The sequence below is a fragment of the Neolamprologus multifasciatus genome, chromosome 1 (assembly GCF_963576455.1).
Source record: "Neolamprologus multifasciatus chromosome 1, fNeoMul1.2, whole genome shotgun sequence".
Taxonomy (NCBI): Eukaryota; Metazoa; Chordata; class Actinopteri; order Cichliformes; family Cichlidae; genus Neolamprologus; species Neolamprologus multifasciatus.
In genome coordinates, this window is record NC_140439.1 from 15660032 (window position 1) to 15682360 (window position 22329).

At 40.3% G+C, this 22329-nt stretch overlaps 1 protein-coding gene across 1 annotated transcript; it reads left to right on the forward strand.

Annotated features, from left to right (window-relative positions):
- Positions 1-1232: 1232 nt before the first annotated feature.
- On the forward strand, positions 1233-19886 carry nkpd1 (NTPase, KAP family P-loop domain containing 1). Its single transcript, XM_085162270.1, has 7 exons — positions 1233-1963; positions 3944-4007; positions 4930-5046; positions 11725-12053; positions 14364-15821; positions 16796-18033; positions 19860-19886. Exons 2-6 carry the CDS (start codon positions 3989-3991, stop codon positions 17081-17083), a joined length of 2211 nt encoding a protein of 736 aa, XP_085018396.1. The 5' UTR covers positions 1233-1963; positions 3944-3988; the 3' UTR covers positions 17084-18033; positions 19860-19886.
- Positions 19887-22329: the final 2443 nt, after the last annotated feature.

The window sequence follows — 22329 nt, forward strand, 5'->3', positions numbered from 1 at the left end:
ACAGGCAGATCAGTTTCTACTAACTTATGATTCTGTATATAAGTAATTAAAGTATGAAAGTATATGCTAAAAAATGTGGTACACACTGAATGAGTAAGATTATGATCCAGTAATATAATTTTTCAGAAAAAGACCATTTGGCATAAGGAGTACTTTGCTGTAGTTACCTTTGGTGAAGTTAGGCTACTTAACCAGGATTATGACTTTTACTTCAGGAAAGGGTCTAAATATTTATGTTGCCACTTTACTTTACTGTATTTCTTTCGGATTCAAAATTTGAATTTCCTCTGTGCACACCGCCCTGCTCCACTTAAAAACTCTTGGAGACAGCCTTCCTCTCACAGTCCAAAGAACTGCATGTTAGGTTAATTAGTGATTCTGAATTGCCCGTAGATGTAGGCTGTGAGAGTGTGTAGCTGTCTTTCTATCTGTGATCTTGACCGTTCTGGGGGTATATACCCCACCTCTCACCCTACGATGGCTGGGAGAGGAGTTCACAGTTTTGGAATGAGAGTGTGTTGGAGCCCGCTGAGATCCTAATGGGTATCGCTCTTTAAAGAGCTTCTGCAAAGATGACTTTTTCCAACCCTGGCAGCAGCCTGTGGAGATGAAAAATAAAGCCCAAAGCTTAAGTGCCAAAAAAAAATGCAATTCTTCTAATAACCACTTGGGATTGGCTCCCAATGTAAGTCAGTTCACACAGACTCTTTATAGCAGAAATACATATGTTTATTGCTGATACAAAAAGAGGTTTTGATCTCGCCTTCAAAATAACTCCACAGGTGGTAATTTGTGTGTGTGTTTTCCTTTTTATATTTTATTTATTTATTTATTTTAAAACTAATTTTATATATATATATATAAAACTATCATATATATATATATATATATATATATATATATATATATACGGGCCTAACATTATATTTTAAAGTCTGTCCATTGCCCAAGTGCCCATTAATCTTCATATAATGAGCAACAGAATGTAAAATTGACTTTTCTGATCTCCTTCTCCGCTCCAATGAATAACAGGCCTACAGACTTGCAAACTTCTATAGCCATTTGTATGTTACTGAAGATAAAAAGAGACTTAAAGATAAATCTTTTCATTCCAATCTTCTGTCTTTTTATATGCTTTAAATGCAATATCAGAAATGAATTCTGAAAGCAGCCACCTTGACACGACTTACTGGCCAGTTCTTTTGCTGTAGTTTGTTGAAGGACTTGTAGCACAAGGTATACTGCGACACCAGATGGTATGAAGAGGCCAATGCAAAAAATTAAAATAAAATTAAGAAATAAAAAATAAAGAAATATGCCAAGGGAAATTAAGCTTCTAGCTTGTTTTTCAAAGCTTGACTAACCAGTTATGTCACAACAAATCCTACTCCAGGCAAAAAGCTTTGGTGTTGCTGTTTTGGCATCGCAACTGCTTTGCATGTCAGTTCAGGCCGGGCAGAGCGATCCAGTCATTCTCAACCTGAGGGACTCTATACCAGGAATTCAGCTCATGAATCATGCACACCCAAGGCTCCAGCATAAAATCACTCATTTTTTTCCATTTTTTCCACGAGACGAAAAAGTTGGACAGTTAATGCCAGGAGCAATTGCAAAAATAGGGATATTTTCTACCTTGTAATGCTTTCAGGAACTACCCACTTCACTCACATTCTGTGAATAGATAGGAGATTGGGAGCATGAGTTAGGTGCAAAGTAAAGAAGAATGGAAGAAATGCACACCTTAATTTCTCAGAAATAATTTCATCTTGCTTGTGACCTCATTTCCTGGAAAGTGCCTAGCCTACAGAGACGCCCTCTCATTACCAGGTTCTTTTTTTCTAATCTTATTAGGGTTGTAAAATTTTACAGCACAGAGGTCTTAGTGACATACAGTTCACCACACTTAAGCTGTTGCTGGTAGTCTTCTTCTGTTTTACTCCAGACCACTTAAAACAAAGAACAGGTAAGCTTGTTTGATTAATACCACACTTGTAGCCAAGAATAATATACCATTCATTCTTTTATGGAAGCTTCAGGCATAATTTTAGAAGTTTTAGGGCTGCAGTTTACATACTCTGGTCGTACAATGAAAGTTAAACATTACTTCAACGCAAAACAAAGTCAGTACTGCCATTCTGTTTTCCACAGTTGGTCTAATTCTGTTAGACATGCGCAGACAAGAGCACAAGCTGAAAATATGTTGTTGGCAGGGAAAGCAACAACATAATAGCAATGATAATTAATGACTCAGGTAAGCTGCTGACATTCCTGTGGACGTAAAAGAGAATGGCCTGAGGTCTCGTGTAAGTGCGTTACATTAGTGTCATTATCCTTTAAATGCCTTTCGACCAACACTTAGAAAAGAAGAAAAGATTCACTGAATTGCTGTATTGCAGCTCAGATCCTTTAATTGAATTAAATTGAATTGTGTGACTGATATTTGCATTGAGAGCAGTTGAACCAAACTGGCCAGGAAGTGCAGGTACATCTTATAAGATTATATGTAGTAAATATAAGATTATGTGGTATCAAAGGGAACTGTGAGTTTATTTTTATTAGTTTATATTAATGGTTGGGCGGGGTCAATTTTCAGAAACTTTTAGTGAATGGAGGTGCAGATGTTCTTCAACAAGAACCCTCGAGGGAAAGACGTGGAGGACGGAGACCGTTTCAACTTCAACAAGTCCTCCTCATAAATTATCAAAGAGAAAAGCAATGCAAGGATTTTCTATCAATGTCTTAATAATGATTTATAACTAATCTATGCAGTCATAGCAAATAAATACTTTTGAAGATCTGAAGAGGATCTGAAGTGAAGCAATGACGATGTGATTCAAGTGCACACTTTCTGCTTTTATTCCAGAAAATAAAACATTTGCTCTTTTCTTTACCCCTCAGCTGTAAAAAGCTGATGGGGTATTGATGTCACCCTGCCATGGAACTGGACGGGCGGGCAGGTGGAGGGCGGCATGGACACCCAAGTTTGTGCATATGATAACTCGAGAAGGAGGCGACGTAGGATTTTTAAATTGACACCATAGGTGCATCTATAGTATAAATCAGATCACAAATCACAATCACAAATCAGACATCAAGTGTTCTGAAAATCTTGCAAACAAAATCGAGAATGATGTCACCTTGGATTTTTAAATTGATACCGTACGTCCATGTAATAGGAGGCTGAAGGGGAATCCCGACAGCCATCAGAATTATTTTTAAACTGCAGCCATTTTAATGAGCTCAGTAGGTAACGCCATTTTACTGCGTTTGGAGATGACTCAAACACATGGTGTAATTCAAGTGGTCTGAGAGGGAACTAGACTAGTGCACTTTTTCTTGGCTCTGTTTTCAGCCTTTGTAAAGTAAACACTGGCTAATTTTTAACCTGAAAGAAGGACGTGCCCATGGCGCCGGTTTGGCTCAGTGAGTGAGCAGGCGACCATATGCTGTATGGCCGCAAAGCAGTAGGCCTGGGTTTGACTCCAACCTGCAGACCTTTGCTGCATGTCTTTCACTCTCCCTCCACTTTCTTGTCTATCTACACTGTCTCTATCCAATAAGGGCTTAAAGGCCCAAAAATAACATCTTAAAAAAAGAAGAAGGACATGCCCATGCTCATTTACTAGTGAAGGATGGGCAGGGGTCTATTTTGGGGCATTTCGTTGTCATGCAGTTTACGATTGGTTAATTGTTTTTCTGTTTGTTTTGTTTCTGATTTTTTTCCCCCAAATTTCTTAAAGCTGAATTTTTACACTTTACGTTGCATCTTGTTCACTTGTATTGAGGCACAATGACAAAACATGAGCTGACTTCCAATATATTTAAGGACCTGACCATACATCTCTCCAAAAAGATGCCACAGTGGATAAGGGCCACATTGTTCATGGGGCAGCAGAAAGAAACATCGCTACACTGAGATCTCTACTGTTTCTTTTCTTCACAGGCTGAACAAATAGTCTGTGAAAGCTGGTCTCACCAAACAATCATCATGAAGAACACAACAGAAGGTGATTTATTCTTTAATAATAACATATTTGAAGCTCCACCCCCTCAGCAGGGGTTCATTTTCAGTTTCACTTTACAAATGAGACATCCTGTTCGTGCAGTTTTTATTAATGCAGCAATTTACCACGGGCTAAGTGCCTCCATCCTCAGTTCTTTCCCTCCGCCCAGCTCATATAAAGGCCCTCTGGGCTTTTTTTTAAATGGGATATTTAATTTATTTTTTCCATTTATTTTTGTTGTTGTCGATGGTGTTGTTTTGTATTTGTGTTTGGTTTAATGTGCATATATGGCATTGAATCTGTTTGATATGAACAACTGTTTCAGTGTTTCTGCACTTTGCTTTATAGGTAATTCTCTCCATTGTAATTGCAAATAGTTTATTATTAATTTAATTACATTGCATTGGGAGCTCAAAGTTTTACTGGCCAATAATGTCATCATTATTGTTTTCACCTAGAGACCACAGACTCCTAAGTAGTCCCTTTTCCTATCCGTAGCTTATCTCGGCATCTTTTCTTGACCAACAATCCATTCTTGTGTTTTACTAAGTTAGTAATTAAATATATTTTCTATTAGAGGAAGGTACAGTTACTTTATGTGCATGCCTTCATCCAGTCAAATTAACTTGAAATGGTTGGTTTGTTCCTAGATTTGTCATATTAAAAATTACAGTGGTTGATAGCAGCCTGTCCACTGCTGCTCAATTTTTCCTTCCCATTTTCTGAAATTCACTTCCGACTGGAGAACTTGTTTCCCCAGTTTCAGTTTGACTGTGCACTGATGGTCTGCAGTATGTCAAACAGTCTAGCAGCTTTGGATAACTTGGTAGGAATTGTGGGGACTCTCTGAATAAGACTTTACGTTTAAAATGCATGAGGATGTAAAATACGAAAACCATGATGCTATTTCTTTCTAATTTTTTAGATGACATATATGCATATGCACTGTCCAAGACACTTACAAAAGTCTCATCACCTTTAACTGTGGGACTCTACGCTTCATGTGAGAATCGAATCAACATGATCCTCAAACAAATGCAAGGTAGGTTTGTCTGGCCCAGCCTATCAGGCGCTAACGACAGGATGCTTATTTTGAAGACCAACACAACTAAATTCTCTGTGTTTTGTAAATACAGTAAAATGGTAAATGGCCTGCATTTGTATAGCGCTTTTCTAGTCCCTAAGGACCCCAAAGCGCTTCACACTACATTCAGTCATTCACCCATTCACACACTGGTGATGGCAGCTACATTGTAGCCACAGCTGCCCTGGGGCGCACTGACAGAGGTTCACTGTTTCTTTATCACAGTGCCAACAGATGGCTGTGAACATGATTGCAGTGTGTAGAACTATAGCATGGTGACTATAAAAACTACAGCTTTCGCAATAACGCTGTGGTGTATAACAATATAACATTTGCTAAACGTGATGTTTTGTTTTTGTAATGAGTCCAAAAATAGAGCTCTTGCTTCCTCGTATGTGAACTGACTAGGGATGGGTACCGGTATCCAGTGCCATGATGGCACCGGTTCTGACATAAACGGTAGTAACCAGACCGAAAAGCAACGCACATTTCGGTGCTTTATTTCGATGCTTTTTTTTCCTGAGCTGTGATACACTTTAGATTCTAGCCAATCATTTTACGTTTCCGAGGATAGTAGGAAGCGGGTCCAGGTACATACGTTCTTTTAGAGAAGAGCTACAGATTAAAAATGCCCAAGGCGAAGCGGTCGAAAGTCTGGCTGTACTTCACAGCAAAAGATGCAAACTCAGCAGCCTGCAACAAGTGCTTTAAGGTGATACCGTGCAAAGGAGGTAACACCTCAAATCCGATGAAACACCTGGCGACGCATAGCGTGTTTTTTTTTAAAGCCGAGAAATGCGCCGTATTTGATAGCTTGCTGCGAGACCTCACACAGAGCACATCTACTGCGGGTGTGGTGCCTGTTATCGGACCCGGAGTTAGCAACATCCCCCAAAAACCCGAAGAGGAGAGTCCTGACCCCTAGCCCTGCCAGTGTAGCAGAAATGATGACGGATGATGATGGCAGCAGCAGCCGTTCTTCTCTGCGTGAGTCGCTTAATGTTGTTCGTGTGTAATTTACAATGAGTAGGCTAACCACATTATTACATTAATGCATGTAAGGTGAAAGAGCAAACACCGTCATAGTTACATGCGGCTGTCTTCTTGTCTGATGGCAGATACTCTCTTCACCCTGGCCAAAAAGGCTAAAATGACCAAAGAAAAAGTGGAAAACAGCTAAACATGAGAGGTTTTTGGACAAAGTTTGTGTTTTTTCCATTGTTTAAGCACTGCTTCCAGCCAAGAGTGATACCATATAGGCCCCATAGCTGCAGAAAATGCTAACATTGTTATCTTTTTACAAAAAAATAGCTGAACATGAGAGGTTTTTGGACCAATTTTGTGTTCTCCATTCTTTAAGCACCGGTTTGAGCACCATTTAAGCACCGGCACCGTTTCAAAAGTACCGGTTTGGTACTGGTATCGGATAGAGATGGCACGATACCACTTTTTTATGTCCAATACCGATACCGATATCATAAATTTGGATATCTGCCGATACCGATATGAATCCGATATAGTGTGTTTTTTAATCAGTAAAACTGTTTTTTAATATCTTGCTGCTTTTTGTATAAGTTCATACTCAAGTTAAAAAACAACAACAACACTAAAGCTATTCTGTTATACCTGTATGTAAAAAAAAACACACTGCACCCAAAATATTTCATAGATCAGCAACACTGATCAATCTAATAAAGTTAAACCTACCCCATCCTCCCTATTCTGGTATTTTAAAGAGTACCTTAGCAGAAATATTAAGCAACTCTAACTAATAGGGTTGCAAACTCCCAGCAAAAGAAAATAGGGAACCACCCTCTTCCTCATGATGCTTAATCAATGTAATCAACTTTAATTTGATGCAGGGTGAAAAAAATTCACAGAAATAAATTATTTTTCAAGAATAATTAAATAGATTCAACATCTTTCTTCAACAGAATTGCAGACTGCACAGATGGTATCTTCCTAAAGGAAAAAGTACTACTACTAAAAAGTACTAGGGTATATTAGACTTAACAGTTACTATATACAGTAATGGACTTCTATACATTTTACATCAGATTAAAACTTTGGGTGTAAGATTCAGATAATTATTAAATAATTAAAAGCTAGATATTTTAAATGAGAATAAGAAAGAAAAGTATGTCTTTGTGCCCCCTTTTGCCTGTTCATGCCCTATCGGCCCCCCTGGCTAAACTTTGCTAGATCCGCCCCTGCACAGTTACCAGCCGTCAGCTGCATAGAAAAAGATCCTGGTCTAGAAAGTAATATTAAATAAATTCTAACAACAGCTTATCAAGCTTAATAGTGCAGCTGTTGTTCAGCCGCTGGTTTCCTCTTTCTGGTGAGAAGTGGGCCAAAAACAAAGAAGAGAGACGGACTCGTGACAGAAAAGCTGATCAGCTGATCATTAAGCAGTTTCATGATTGAAGTAGCAGCAGGAGAGAGAAAGAAGAGGCAGTTGCTCTATATATCGGTTGTTAAGCTTAACGCGGGAATGCTTTACAAACATTCAGAGATGAACTTACACACTTGCTTTACTTCTCTCTGAGATAACTTCCTCGGAGATGAAATGTTTGCTAGCAGGCTACAAATACACACAGCCGCTCTATCACGTGACCACACTGCTCCGGCTCGCCATGTCGCCAAGTTTTGTGAGGTGCTTTTTTGATATTTAATGGATCGGATTACATTTTTTATTTCTCTCCGATATCCGATCCAGTAATTTAGGTCAGTATCGGACCGATACCGATACGTAATATCGGATCAGTCCATCTCTAGTATCGGATAAAACCTAAACGATATCCATCCCTAGAACTGACTGTAGGCAAACTTTTCCTCACTTTACAGACTGACTGAGCTTTTTTACAACTGAAGTTGTAAAAGAGATGACATGACATCAAACATTCCACAAATGAGGACATAATCCTGTTGAGTGACATAGTTTGTATATGCAGGCATTTCAACATGTAAACAAATAACACCAGCAGACTTAATGAAGCAGGTTTATTAGAGTAGCATTTTTTTTAAAACTTAGGTGTTTTAAGGATTTGATACTAACATAAAATACTCGTAGAATAATGAAGCTTCAAAATGTTGCAGACAGATGATATAAAGGGTTATTCATTAACTCTGTATATGATGGATTATTGTGTATTGTGTATCCATCATATACAGAGTTAATATACACGGTCGCCCCATATAAGACTAAGGAACTGGTTGTGGACTTTGGGAGGTCCAGAGCAGGTCCACTGCCGGTTCAGATAGAGGGGGAGGAGGTGGAGGTGGTCAACAAGTACAAGTACCTCGGGCTGTGGGTGGACAATAAACTGGACTGGTCATGCAACACAGAGCACCTGTACAAAAAAGCCCAAAGCCGACTGTACTTCCTCAGGAGGCTGAGGTCTTTTAACATCTGCAGGAAGCTCCTGAGGATGTTTTACCAGTCGGTGGTTGCTGGAGTACTGTTCTATGCTGTGGTGTGCTGGGGGAGCAGCACAGCAAAGAAGGACTCATCCAGGCTGGAAAAACTGATCAGGAAGGCTGGCTCTGTGGTCGGCATGAAGCTGGACACTCTGGTGACAGTGGCAGAGAAAAGGACACTAAAGAAACTGCTGGACATTATGGACAATGCTGGGCATCCTCTGCACACGGCCATAAACAACCAGAGGAGTCTGTTCAGTGACAGGTTGCTTCTCCCAAAGACAAGAACCAACAGACTTAAAAACTCCTTTGTCCCACACGCCATCAAACTGTTTAACTCCTCTCTGGAGGGGAGAGGGAGGGGAAACAGGAGGACAAAGGAGGGGGGAACAACTAAGCTGTAGTGCCTCTCCACTTCACTGTGCAATTACCTTTTGTGCAATACTTTTTGTTAATAATCAGCGGTGCAATAGACTCCATACTTGAAATGTGCAATTCACTTGTATTTTTATTTTTATTCCTATTTATTCTATTTATCCCCTTTGTATATTTTATCTATATATGTCTTTGTATTTATATATGTGTGTGTATATATATATATATATAATATTCTTAACTCTGTAACTTCTGTCGGTGCTGTGCTTTTTGGAAAACAAATTTCCCAGAGGAACCCACCGGAGGGATTAATAAAGTTTTATCTTATCTTATCTTATATTGTGTATATGGGGCGACCGTGGCTCAGGGGGTTGGGAAGCATATCTGTAACCGGAAGGTTGCCGGTTCGATCCCCGGGCTCTCTGTCCTGGTCGTTGTGTCCTTGGGCAAGACACTTTACCCTACTGGTAGGGTAAAGTAAAGAGGGTAAAGTGTCTTGGCCGAGGGGCCGATGGCGCGATATGGCAGCCTCGCTTCTGTCAGTCTGCCCCAGGGCACCTGTGGCTACAACTGTAGCTTGCCTCCACCAGTGTGTGAGAGTGAATGAATAATGGCATTGTAAAGCGCTATATAAATCCAATCCATTATTATTATATTATATTTTCCTGTAAAAACCAGTAGACCAGTAGACATGTGTTTTGTGGACTTGGAGTAGGCATTCGACAGTGTCCCTCGGAGTGTCCTGTGGGAGGTGCTTCAGGAGTATGGGGTGTCTGGCCCATTGCTACAGGCCATTTGATCCATATACAACCATTGCAAGAGCTTGGTCCGCATAGCCAGCAATAAGTCGGACTCGTTCCCAGCGGGTGGTGGATTCTGCCAGGGCTGCCCTTTGTCACAGATTCTGTTCGTAATTTTTATGGACAGAATTTTTAGGCATAGCCAAGTGGTGGGAGGCTTTCACTTGGGTGGTTTCAGAATTTCATCTCTGCTTTTTGCAGATGATGTGGTTCTGTTGGCTTCATCAGGTGATGGCCTCCAGATCGCTCTGGAATGGTTTGCAGCCGAGTGTGAACCTAATAGGCCTTGTCCTTGTCAAATTAAAACAATGATGAACCTTGAGCACCACTTATTAAAAGATTTAAGTGACTGTATATATACAGAGCCTGTATGCATACTAGAGATGGCACGATACCACTTTTTTATGTCCGATATCGATACAGATACCGATATCATAAATTTGGATATCGGCCGATACCGATATGAATCCGATATAGTGTGTTTTTTAATCAGTAAAACTGTTTTTTTTAATATCTTGCTCCTTTTTGTATAGGTTCATACTCAAGTTTAAATAAACAACAACACTAAAGCTATTCTGTTATACCTGTATGTAAAAAATACACTGAACCCAAAATATTTCATAGTTCAGCAATACTGATCAATCTAATAAACTTAAACCTACTCCATCCTCCCTATTCTGGTATTTTACAGAGTACTAAGCAGAAATATTAAGCAACCTAACTAATAGGGTTGCAAACTCCCAGCAAAAAAAAAAAGAATGGAACCACCCCCCACCCTCCACCTCATGATGCTTAATCGACGTAATCAACTTTAATTTGATGCATTGTGGGGAAAAAATGCACAGAAATAAATTATTTTTCAAGAATAATTAAATAGATTCAACATCTTTCTTCTACAGAATTGCAGACTGCACAGATGGTATCTTCCTAAAGGAAAAAGTAGTATAGCTTACTAGGGTATATTAGACTTAATAGTTACTATATGCAGTAATGGACTTCTATATATTTTATATAAGATTAAAACTTTGGGTGTACGATTCAGATAATTATTTATTAAAAGCTAGAGCTATTTTAAATGAGAATAAGAAAGAAAAGTATGTCGTTGTGTCCCCTTTTCCCTGTTAATGCCCTATCAGCCCCCCTGGCTAAACTTTGCTAGATCCGCCCCTGCACAGTTACCAGCCGTCAGCTGCGTAGAAAAGGATCCTGGTGTAGAAAGTAATATTAAATAAATTCTAACAACAGCTTATCAAGCTTAAACATTCTGCTGTTGTTCAGCCGCTGGTTTCCTCTTTCTGGTGCAAAGTGGGCCAAAAACAAACAAGAGAGACGGACTCCCGACAGAAAAGCCGATCAGCTGATCATTGATCAGTTTCATGAAGTATGAAGTAGCAGCAGGAGAGGGAGGGAGGGAGAGAGGCAGTCGCTCCATATATCAGTTGTTAAGCTTAACGTGGGAATGCTTTACAAACATTCAGAGATGAACTTACACACTTGCTTTACTTCTCTCTGGGATAACTTCCTCGGAGATGAAATGCTGGATTGGTAGCGAGGCTACAAATACACACAGCCGCTCTATCACGTGAGGCATACTGCTGCAACGTGCTATGGTTATGGGCCGAGTTACGGTATGTCGCAAGTTTTGTGAGGTGCTTTTTTGATATTTAATGGATCGGATTACATTTTTTATTTCTCTCCGATATCTGATCCAGTAATTTACGTCAGTATCGGACCGATACCTAATATCGGATCGGTCCATCTCTAATGCATACTTGTGTGGATCAGAGAAAATCCTAAATAAATTCAAACTTGTGCACCCAGTTTTTGTTTTTAAAATCATTAAAGATGAATGCTGTACTTGTTCCACCCTGGAAAAATAACAGTTCAGAGAAACTATTAAAAGCCTTAAATTACCATGACATTCAACTCTGTGACCACAACTCTGTGCTAAATAACCATATTTCTGCCTTTATTAATATTATTCTTAAATGTAACTCAACCATCAGATACCTGTGTCAGTATTTGTTTTGTGTATTTTCAGTATACATGAATTCAGAGGCTTCAAGGATTGAGCAGGAATATGCAAAAGGATCCAGGCCTCGTTCGGTTAAGCCTTCATTTACCGGCTTTTTTGCACTTATTGGACGACTGCTCTTCTACAGGCCAATCTGGACAAAGGAGAACCAGCAGGGACGAAACGTCAGATTCATTTATGTGCATTTCAGTGCTTGGCATTTTGCCGGTAGTGACCTGCTTTGGGCCGGGATAGCTATACGGCTGATTGAGGCCATGCAAATGAACTTTGGAAAATTACAACTTTTACTCTACCGTGTAGCTCAACATGATGAAAAAGAGGAAGTCAAGAACAAGGTTTGTCTCAATAGAGCTACATTTTTGTTTAATTGTTAAGAGCGGCAGATTATTTGCAAAATGCTAACATCAACCTGCTAACATGGTCCTACTGACAATTAGATCCGATACAGATGCCAATATTTTTGTTGATTTAAAAATCTGATATTCCTATATATTGGCTAATATTTTTTTTCATTCAGAAACACAAAATATAGATTTCGCTAATATAATAACATAATGTGTAGCTATTTTTTTACATCCACTCCACCCGACTCTGCTCATATTATCTGCTTAGTACAATGTTTCCCAACCACTGTATGTGCCACAACAAATGATCAGGTGTGCCTTGGAAGATTATCTGGTTCCACCTGATTAGTACTCTAAGGCTGTGTCCCAATTCAGGGTCTGCACACTTGAAGTACGCGCACTACACGTACTAAGTACGGTGCGTACTATAAGTAGGAGAAGTGCGGAAGTGAGAGGCTTGTGAAATGGGACGGTCTAGCCTTTGTCACGCTGTTCAGGTTGCCTAGCAACCATGATACTAACCGCGAGAAACGTTACATACAGCTTTGTTTGACAGAAATGAAGGAGAAAAAATGTTTTGTTGGTCATTCATTTTTGTCATGACATCACTTTGATTAGTTGAGTATCTGAGGCTGAGACCACGGGACTGTAAAACATGATTGTTGGGCTTCATTTCTGTACCGAACAGTTATTTCAAGAGTAGTTAGTAAATAACAATTAGCTAATGTTGTTCATGAGACTAAAATCCTCTCACTGTGGTAATGTAAATATAATATGGCCAATATTATAGTTATTGTCAGATTATTATGATATATATATATAAGGCTTTACAACTAAGTTAACGCTGAAAGTACAAACATCACTAATGTCACACAACTTTGCCGACATGTGGCCAACAGCAATGTTTTAATGTTCTTCGTTATTAAACATTGGCACATAAATAAGTGACGTCATATTCAGTACTTACTTTTGACAGTTCACTCTTCGGCCGCTCCCTTCTGCCGTATTTTGCGGCAAAATTATCCACACCCACCGCCGCGCTATGAATTGTGGGATATATGGGACCACGAAGCATGCACGCTTGATATTTGGGGAAATCGACGGCGCATTTGGAGTATGCATTTGAAGTACACTTCGAATTGGGACAGCCGTCGTCGTGTGGCGGTGACGTAATCACACTTAAAATGCGTACTTCAAGCGTGCAGACCCTGAATTGGGACACAGCTAGCTTAAGTGACCGCAGTGAGTAACGGGCAGAACAATTACATTCTCTTCCACTAGAGGGCAGTACAACTTCCTGCTCTAATTAAATGGGTTGTCAACTGCCAGTAAAACGAAAGAAGACGAAGAAGAAATTACATAAATAGTGAGTGAGACAATGTAGTGTGCAATAGCAAGTATTGTAAGTATTGTAAGCAAGTATAAGTATTTGAAAAGAGAAAATAGACAATCTGACCCGGGTCCAGGAGAAAATTCTGACCCAAATTAAGGCCCTAGCATGAGTGGTGGTCAGAAGAAAGCAAAAATAGTATACAGCAATAAAACCAAGCCAATTCGTGCCGTGTGATTTTTCTAATGTGAAATATGTGCCGTGGCTCCAAAAGGTTGGGAAACACTGTCTTAGTGTATCTGTGGCATTCCAAAATGTGTTGTCAAGTTCCAGAGTGCCCTCTACTGGGCAAACTATGCAATGTCAACACTCACAACATTAGTGAAGGGTGCTTTGCGCATCCTTTTTACTTTTTTTTAATTTTGCTTTTAACCATTTTCAACCATTATAAATCTCGATAATGACAAACATGCCAATAAAATCCACTTGACAATAATTCTGGAAGTTTATAACAACAATCTTTTTTATTCTGATGTTATAAAGACCATGTTCAACATAGTCATATCTTAGTTAAGCCTGTTAACTATAAACCAGACTTTTCTATGCTGTCTGTTTTTAACATTGGTAGAAAGAATTCCCAAGAAAAAATGCTAACCAGAAGGTGTGTTGGTTTTTGAGACCAGGTAACTAGTTCTGTAAACTGTCGAGTCTCATGAAAGTAATCACAAAAAATGTTTTGACCTGATCCATAGAGGCATTTAAATATCTTTACCCAATTCCATCAATCTAGCCAGTAGTTCTGGAGATATTACCCAGAACCAAAATATAAGACCTCATGGTACAGAAAATGTAAGAACATGAACCTCATTTGGCAACTCTGAATCCATGTTTAAAAGCATGATAATAATGTGTGTGTATATATGTATGTTTTTCTCTATTTTGCTTTGTTTTTGTTTTTAAAAAAAACTCAGATTGTGGAGGATGGTCCTAACCACTGGAGTTCCAAGAAGATTTGCTGCTGCCCACTGTGGCTTTTTCTCCTTTCCCTTCTGGTGGTACCACTTATCATCCTGATTATCCTGTTAACGGTTGGCTTTCCCAAATTTGGACTGAAACCAGATGAGGAGGTGGATGACAGCAATGGCCAGGTGGGTGTGCTGGAAGGCCTGGCAATTGCCACATTAGGGATCCCTGCAATGAGCATACTGAAGTTTATCATTCTGATGGGGAAGAACTTCATCTTCAGCCAGACACTGAACATTAAGAGAGGGATGGACAATGAGCGGCTCAGTGGTCAGTTGGGCTTCATGAACGAAGTCAGGATGGAAATGTGGTGTTTGTCCCGCTTCATCCAGTTTATGGAAGTGTTCGAGAGGAGAAGGATCCGAATCGTGCTGAATATCACTAATCTGGACCGCTGCTCTCCTAAGAAAATTGTTGCAGTCCTGGATGCTATGAACATTTTGCTTTCAGATGAGGAGAGCCCATTTATTTCCATTCTTGCTGTAAATCCGGAAGTCCTTGTAGAGAAAGTGAACTTTGCAGATGGATGCTTGAGCAAAGAGGACAAAGCATATGCATTGCTGAACAGCATAGTGACTCTGCCCTTCACAGTCCCACCACTGTCCAATGATTCAAAGCGCAGTTTACTTTACAGACTTAGTAGCAAGTCAAAAATTCAAGAGGATTCTCCCACGGTTGAAGTCAAACACAGAGAAATTACTTATTCCTACGATTCCTCCAATTCGTCTCTAGAGAAGGTTACATCTGAAGCAAAGGAGATGTACCCTCTGATCAATACAAAAACAGCAATGCTGGATATAAAAGATGAACTAGATAACTTAATCAGAAGCATCCTAAGCAGCAATGACAGGAATCTAAGCAAGTACATGCTAGATGATGTCATGTCAATGAGAAGAGTGATCAACTCTATTCGAGTAACTGTGATAATCATGAAGGCCTTAAACCTAGAGCTTCCTCAACCCGAATACATTGCAGCATGGGTGATCCTGGCCAATCACTGGCCCTGCCGACTCAGCTGGATCCTCCAGTGTGTGGAAGATGCTCAACAAAGGGCAGATATTGATGGTGAGGCTGGGCCCAGCGATTATAATTCAAAGACCTTATGGCAAGTCTTCAGTGTGTCCCAAGCAGAGCTGTATGTAATGAGTGGACAGATTGAGGACTTCCTGGAGCAGGATGGAGATGCTGAGCTGTTCGAAAATCTTCTCAAAGTAGATTTCCAGTTCAAGGTAAAAGACTTGAAGACATTTGAAGCAGCAACAGTGAACCTAGATCATTCAATTAAGAATGAGCTGGCTCACATCAGAGGGACATCCAGGCTGAAAGATTCTGGTTGGATGAGGAACCTAGCTCCACTGCCAATCACAAAGATCCTTAATATGAACACCGAGGATGTATGTAAAGAGGTAAGAAATTCCTTAAAAGCTATGTTCTGTAAGATTTCAGTCTTGGCTGACCTCTCGTGACATCTTGAGCAGCTGATTTTCAGTAATACATAAGAAAACACACCTGTTCAGACAACTGGTTCAATGCTTTATCATCTCAGGGCATCACATGAAGCCATTCTGTTAGATTATCTGCATCCTAGCATCCATCTGTGACGAGTTTAGAGTGACAGACCCATCTTTCCATGCCAAAGGACATCTTGTGCAAATCCATGAGGTGCCAGCAACTTCCCCAAAATGGCAGTATTAGATGGCCTGGGACTGGGACGGTTTTCTGGTTCCTATATAGTCCAGTCAAACTTGTGGTTTGATAATAATGAAGAATCAGTCAGTAAATACCCCTTTTCTTGTTTTTTTAATCAAGTCATATATAACCTCAGTTTTTCACATGGTGCGACACTGGGCTAGGGTAAAAGGAGTTTTACCTGAAAGATTAGAGTTGTGTTGCCTGCCTGCAACTCTTCCCCTAATAGCTCATTTTATTGTACCAATACTCAGATGCTGTAAAAAAAAAAAAAAAAAGCACAGTAAATAAACATGTCTCATTTTGCAGAAGCATTTCTAATGAAGGCTTGCTTTTACCACTTTACCCCGTGTGATAAATACACTGAAAATCCTGACTGCAGCACGCAGTATTTTCATTAGAAAGAACTTTATAAGGCACCGATATGATGTAGAGAGAATGAACAGCAGTGCCACTGGTGTGATAAAATTACCAAGTGTAATGAGTATTTAATTGCATGCACCATTTACTATCCTTCCTGCTTAGGTTGACTGTAAACATTTAACATTGCTATATACAGGGAAATGCTGAAACGTAGGCTAATTACGCTGAAGGGCTTTTGCTGAAAACAAGCAGTGTGATGTTATAAATCAATTAAATTATTTCAGGAAGGATAATATTGCTCAGTTTCACATTTTCTTTTTTTTCCTAGCTGGAGAGGATGCGATACCCCAGTAAGTACATCGACATTGTGAAAAGCAATGGCCTCAATGGGTCAGCGCTGGTCTTCGGCGATGTGGAAGACCTTAAAGACCTCCTACAAATGACTTTTGGTGAATGGGCAACATTCAGACTGCACTTCTTGGGGTTTCCATCACATCTGCGACCACAGTACAAAAACATGGCAACAATACCTTCTCACTCTAAGAACCAGTTATCGAAATTCCACCCTCAGGCTTCTCATCATTATCTGTCTAATCCCAATCTGGTTAACATGTAACATGGAGTCAATCTGTTTATTTAACAATTATAACATGTTTATACTGCTGAATTAATTAAAAAGCCAGATAAGGGCTTTCAAATCTATATGCTATGTGAAGCTAGCTAGCAGGTAATTAGCAGGTTATAGCATAAAGGCTAAACACTTGTTTGTCACAGATCAAACAAGCAGTATGCCTCATGTTTATTAGTTACTTTGAGAGCTTTACATTGTTTTAGCAGAGCTAGCCGTTTTCCCTTAGTTGCTCCTGGTCTGTTTCCTGTGCCAGCTTAATCACCTTTCTGACTCCAGCGCCTTATTCTTTGCACCCAGACATGGGTTTGCTATAGATTCTGGCCAGAAAGAAGATAAGTGTTTCCCCAAATGACAAACAAGCCCTTTATGTCCCCATTATCTTATCTGATTGCTTCTGATTTTATTGATGAACTCTGCTTTGTTTAGAGGTTAGATTATTTACTACAGTTTGTCAGGAAATCATCTGTAAACCAGTTAACTGTCCCCCACAGACCTCTTCTTAAGCAGGCTATTTGTGGCTTTTCCATTACAGTAAGCTGAACAGTACCACTGTGTTTAACATCTCAATCTGAGTTAATGGCCGTGTCACTCAACGCTGTGACTTCTAAACTCCTCTTCAGTTCTCTGCAAGATCTCATTTGCTCTCTCCTCCAACATGTTCGACCTGTTCTCCACAGTGCTCTCGAGGGATTTTAACTCTTCACGGCCTGTACTTTCACCTGCTGCTCGGTGCCGGGCTGAGCCATTAATCTTTAATCACAATGAATTGCCTTCCGTTCGGTTGTGCTTTATTTGTAATGAGTAGTCTATCTGAGCTGGATAGTTTGAGTGTATCGCTTTATCCTAAACTTTTTGTTAAATACATACAGTTCATTAGGTTTAGGACGAAGTAGCTTATGGAAACCAACCACTGACTTGTAGTTCAGACACAAATTGTGTTGGGTAAGTTACTTTAAAATAGTAACTTAGTTACATTACTAGTTACTTCTATCAAAAGTAACTCAGTTACTTCAAGTTACTCATTACTTTCAAAGTAACTAGTTACTAGGGAAAGTAACTTTGGTTTTACTCAGAATTCTCTTGTTAATGTGTTGCTTCCACAACTTTGCCAGTCTTCTAGCTTGCTTACTTGCCACAAGTGCACTGTGCCACCTACCAATAGAAAGGAAAAGATAATGTGCATATTTCCACGAGAGAAATCCCACGCCTGGACCGTCATTGACTGCTGCCATGATTCTAGCCTACGTCACAGCGTCATGTGCGCCTTTTACATCCAACACAAAAACTGCAGTCGTGGTGCTTTCGATTGTACTCAGAACTCGGAAATTCTGCCTTCTGAATAGGAAGATGTAAGTAACACCAGACTGCAGATGAGCTGCATACAGGGCTGGACGGGGACAAAAAATTGGCTCGGGCATTTTGACTAGAGACCGGCCCACCATTATAGGAAAAATCATAAAGCCTTGAATGAAAACAAACACTGTTGTGACAGTGATGTACACTGTTTTGATGGTATATATGCATCAATCTATCAATCGTTTGTTGTAAGATTCAGATAATTATTTTTTAAAAGCTAGACATTTTAAATGAGAATAAGAAAGAAAAGTATTTCTTTGTGCCCACCTCTCCCTGTTAATGCCCTACCTGGCCCCCCTGGCAAAACTTTGCTAGATCCGCCCCTGCACAGTTACCAGCTGTCAGCTACCTAAAAAAGGATCTTGGGGTTATCTGTTTCTCAGAATCAGTTCATAACTTCCCTTCAACTCATTCATGTCACCTAAAAGGTAAACCTGTTTCTCCATCACCTGTTCAGCTCTGATGATTCAGTAAGGACATCTCCTGGTTTCATCTTCATGTTTCCCTCTCACCAGATAACCAAACTGATATCATGACCAGCAGCTATTTTGCAGCTGTGGCTCCAGCAAACATCAGCTGATACTAGAAATTAATATTAAATAAGTTCTAACAACAGCTGATCAAGCTTAAACGTGCTGCTGTTGTTTAACGCGACATCGGCTGGTTTCCTCTTTCTGGCGCAAAGTGGGCGATAAACAAACAAGAGAGCCGATCAGCTGATCATTGATCAGTTTTCATGATTGAAGTAGAAACGGGAGAGGGAGGGGGGAGAATGAAAGAAGAAGAGGCAGCTGTGCAGCAAAGACAGAATAACTCCAGCTTTGTGTCTTTTTCATTGTAGCTGAATTACGGGACAAACTGTTCCTTTTCACCTCAATAAGAAACGCGTAATATTTTATCTGAATACCAGACGGGACGGTTGGCAACTCTAATAACTTATGAACAAAATAAAGTTCAACATTAACTTCATAGCACCCACCCAGCTGTATAGAAACTCCGTCATGCTAGCTAGCACGCAGTACGGAAAAAGTCAGAATAACGAAAATAAACTCCACCTAAACTTGGTTTATATCTGACCCAGATAGACTGCAGGTCATAACTTCTTACCTGAAGTTCAGTTCACACTTGGACCGGCGGCTGCCTCGGGTCTCTCTTCCTACTGCGTCCCCTTTCCTTCATCCACCTGCTGGCCTCCACCACTTGCTAATGTTACTGAATCTGTGGAAGCTCCGCGATAGCCACCACACGAAGTAACGAGTAACGACCCTATCTAAATCCCAGTAACGACTAACGCGTTCCTGATTTTGGCATAATAACTAGTTACCGTGCTCGTTACCACAATAATAACGTAGTTACTGTAACGCGTTACTTAATAACGCGTTAGTCCCAACACTGGACACAATAGATTAAAAACAGCAACAAGGAAAAGTCACCACACTCCCTGCCGGTGACTGATGCCCTCAGGGGTCGGTGCGTTGGTGGTTCTTGGTGTCCGGGGCTGGGCGCTCAGGTATGTACCAGCTCACTCCCGGTGACTACTTGGCGGGGCCTGGCGCCTGCTGCTCGGTCAGGCCTCTTCCGGGGCGCGGGGGGCCCTCGGGCCTCCGGCCTCTGTGCCTGCGGCTCGGTTCACTCTGGCACAGCTGGCTGCCGGCAGAGCCGGCGGGCACGCCGGTGCAGCCCCCTCTAGCTTCTGCCCGGTGGCTACTGGGTGACCCCTCATCTGGGGATCCTCAGCCCTTCCCATGAAGGTGGCACGGATGCCCCTCCGGTGGTCCTCCTTGGGCTCTTGCACTCTGGGGCCTCTGGATGTCTGGGGCCTGGATCTCCTCCATGCCTGCTTCATGCCCTGGGGGACGGGGCTATGGCTCTCTACATCCTCTAGCAGACCATTACATGGGGAAACCATTTGAATACAAGCGCGCCGATCCACACAGGTGTGCACATGGGTGTTCACTATTCGTAGACTTAAATCACACCTTTCTTGGCTGCTACTTCAAAGCACATTGTGCGCTGTCTGTCCTGCGTGCTGCACAACAACATTCAATATTTAGTATTTACTGCTGTTTTCACTTAGCTAGATTAATGCGATGGTGTTGTGTATAGTATGTTGCATTGTTTTGTTTTGTTTTTTTGCTTGTTTTCTATTCTTTTTCTCTCAACAGGTGATCCCGGAGAGATTTTTTCTTCCCCCCTTTCTCACTGTCCCTCTCCCCTTCTGTTTTTCTTTTCCTTCCTCTTTCTTTCTCCCTTTCCTATCCCTCACTCATGTCTGTCCCGTCTGTAACAACTGAAAATAAAATAAATAATAAAAACAAAGGTCGATCAAATGGACCAATACGGCAATGCCATGATGATCCATTTGGCAAAATAAATCCATTGGGTATCCTTGTTGGTCTTCAGACAACAATTCTGACGGCTAAAGAACCAAATGGGACAGGCGGAAAAAAAAAGAAAAAAAAAAAAAAAAAAAAAAAAAAAAAAAAAAAAAAAAACAAGGAAAAGTCAGTGGTTTTGGTCATTGGGCTCTTTCTTTTTTTTCTTTTTTCTTTTACGTTTGATGACCGATAGCAAGTAGCTGCTGCAACCAGAGGCTCAGTGTTGCAACCTGCTCAACCTGTGGAGGACTGCATTTGTCCACAAGGCGATTGCACAAGTCACCTGATGGGAGGCAACCTGTCTCCAATTAATGACTGACTCAGATTGAATGCAATCACTCTCAAACAGACTGGTTGAGGATTGAGGATTGCATGCATGTATTTGCCAACTTGACAGCAATCAGTCACAAACTGATGCAGACTGAGAGTAAACTGACTTGATGCACCAAAGTCACTCTGAGGACAGCGACTGACTGCAAGTGGTCAAAGCAATGATTTCAAAGACAAGATCGGAAAGTCATTGCACACCATCACAATAATCCCAGTCGTTCTAAAGTGTGACTGTAGCATTACAACAATCATACTACAGTCAGGTCTGAATATATCATCCTAGCTTGTTTACACCTTATAAAATTTTAAGTAATGTATGGGTTAACATTCATGAAAGACTTTATTTCAGTCTAAAGCAACCACACTGCGGTTATTCAGGCATGCCTTATTCCATAATAAGGACCACATTCGTCAAATAATAATTGAGCAGTCTGTTAAACATGAATTCTTTTTTGTAAATTCCTTGTCAGACCTTACCTAGAAATTAAACTATTTAATTTAGTGTAACCGAAATGAATAATTACGCTCGTAATGTCAATTTGAGGAAGATGACTTGAGCAAAGCTAACTGTGTGCCTAGATACCATTTCAATGTCATCTGCTTCAGTGTCAGGTGGCAAATGTAAAAGTAACATAATGAAAGCTGTGAAGAGATTTAACTAATCATTATCCTGTATTTATCTACTTTATTGTAACGTAAGTTAAACCTTTATATATTTGTATTGTTACTATCTCGTTGGATTGCCCTTTTTTATTGTGTATTATAACATTTATTCTATACATGGAAATCTGTGAATGTTGAAAATGATCTTTTTAAAGTGCCTATGCCACAAGTTTTAGAAACCTATGCTATTTTATAAACTGAATATCAGAAATGTTAAGAGAGGACTGATTGGACTTCTTTTCTTTTCTTTTTTTTCTTACCAAAGGATGAATCCTATTGCTGTTGGTGAACCCTATCAACTCTGGCCCCACCAGAGGGTTTTTGCTTTGACATCTAAAATTATATTCCATGTCCCACAGGAACTGCCACCAGACTTCAGAGCATTTCTAGTGCCAGGGCAATGTATTCAAATGATTTTAGTAATTCTATTGCTTTTCATTCATTGTCACATTCAGGTTCACTTTGGTGGTGTAAGAAACATCTCAAATGTTACTGGATCATTTG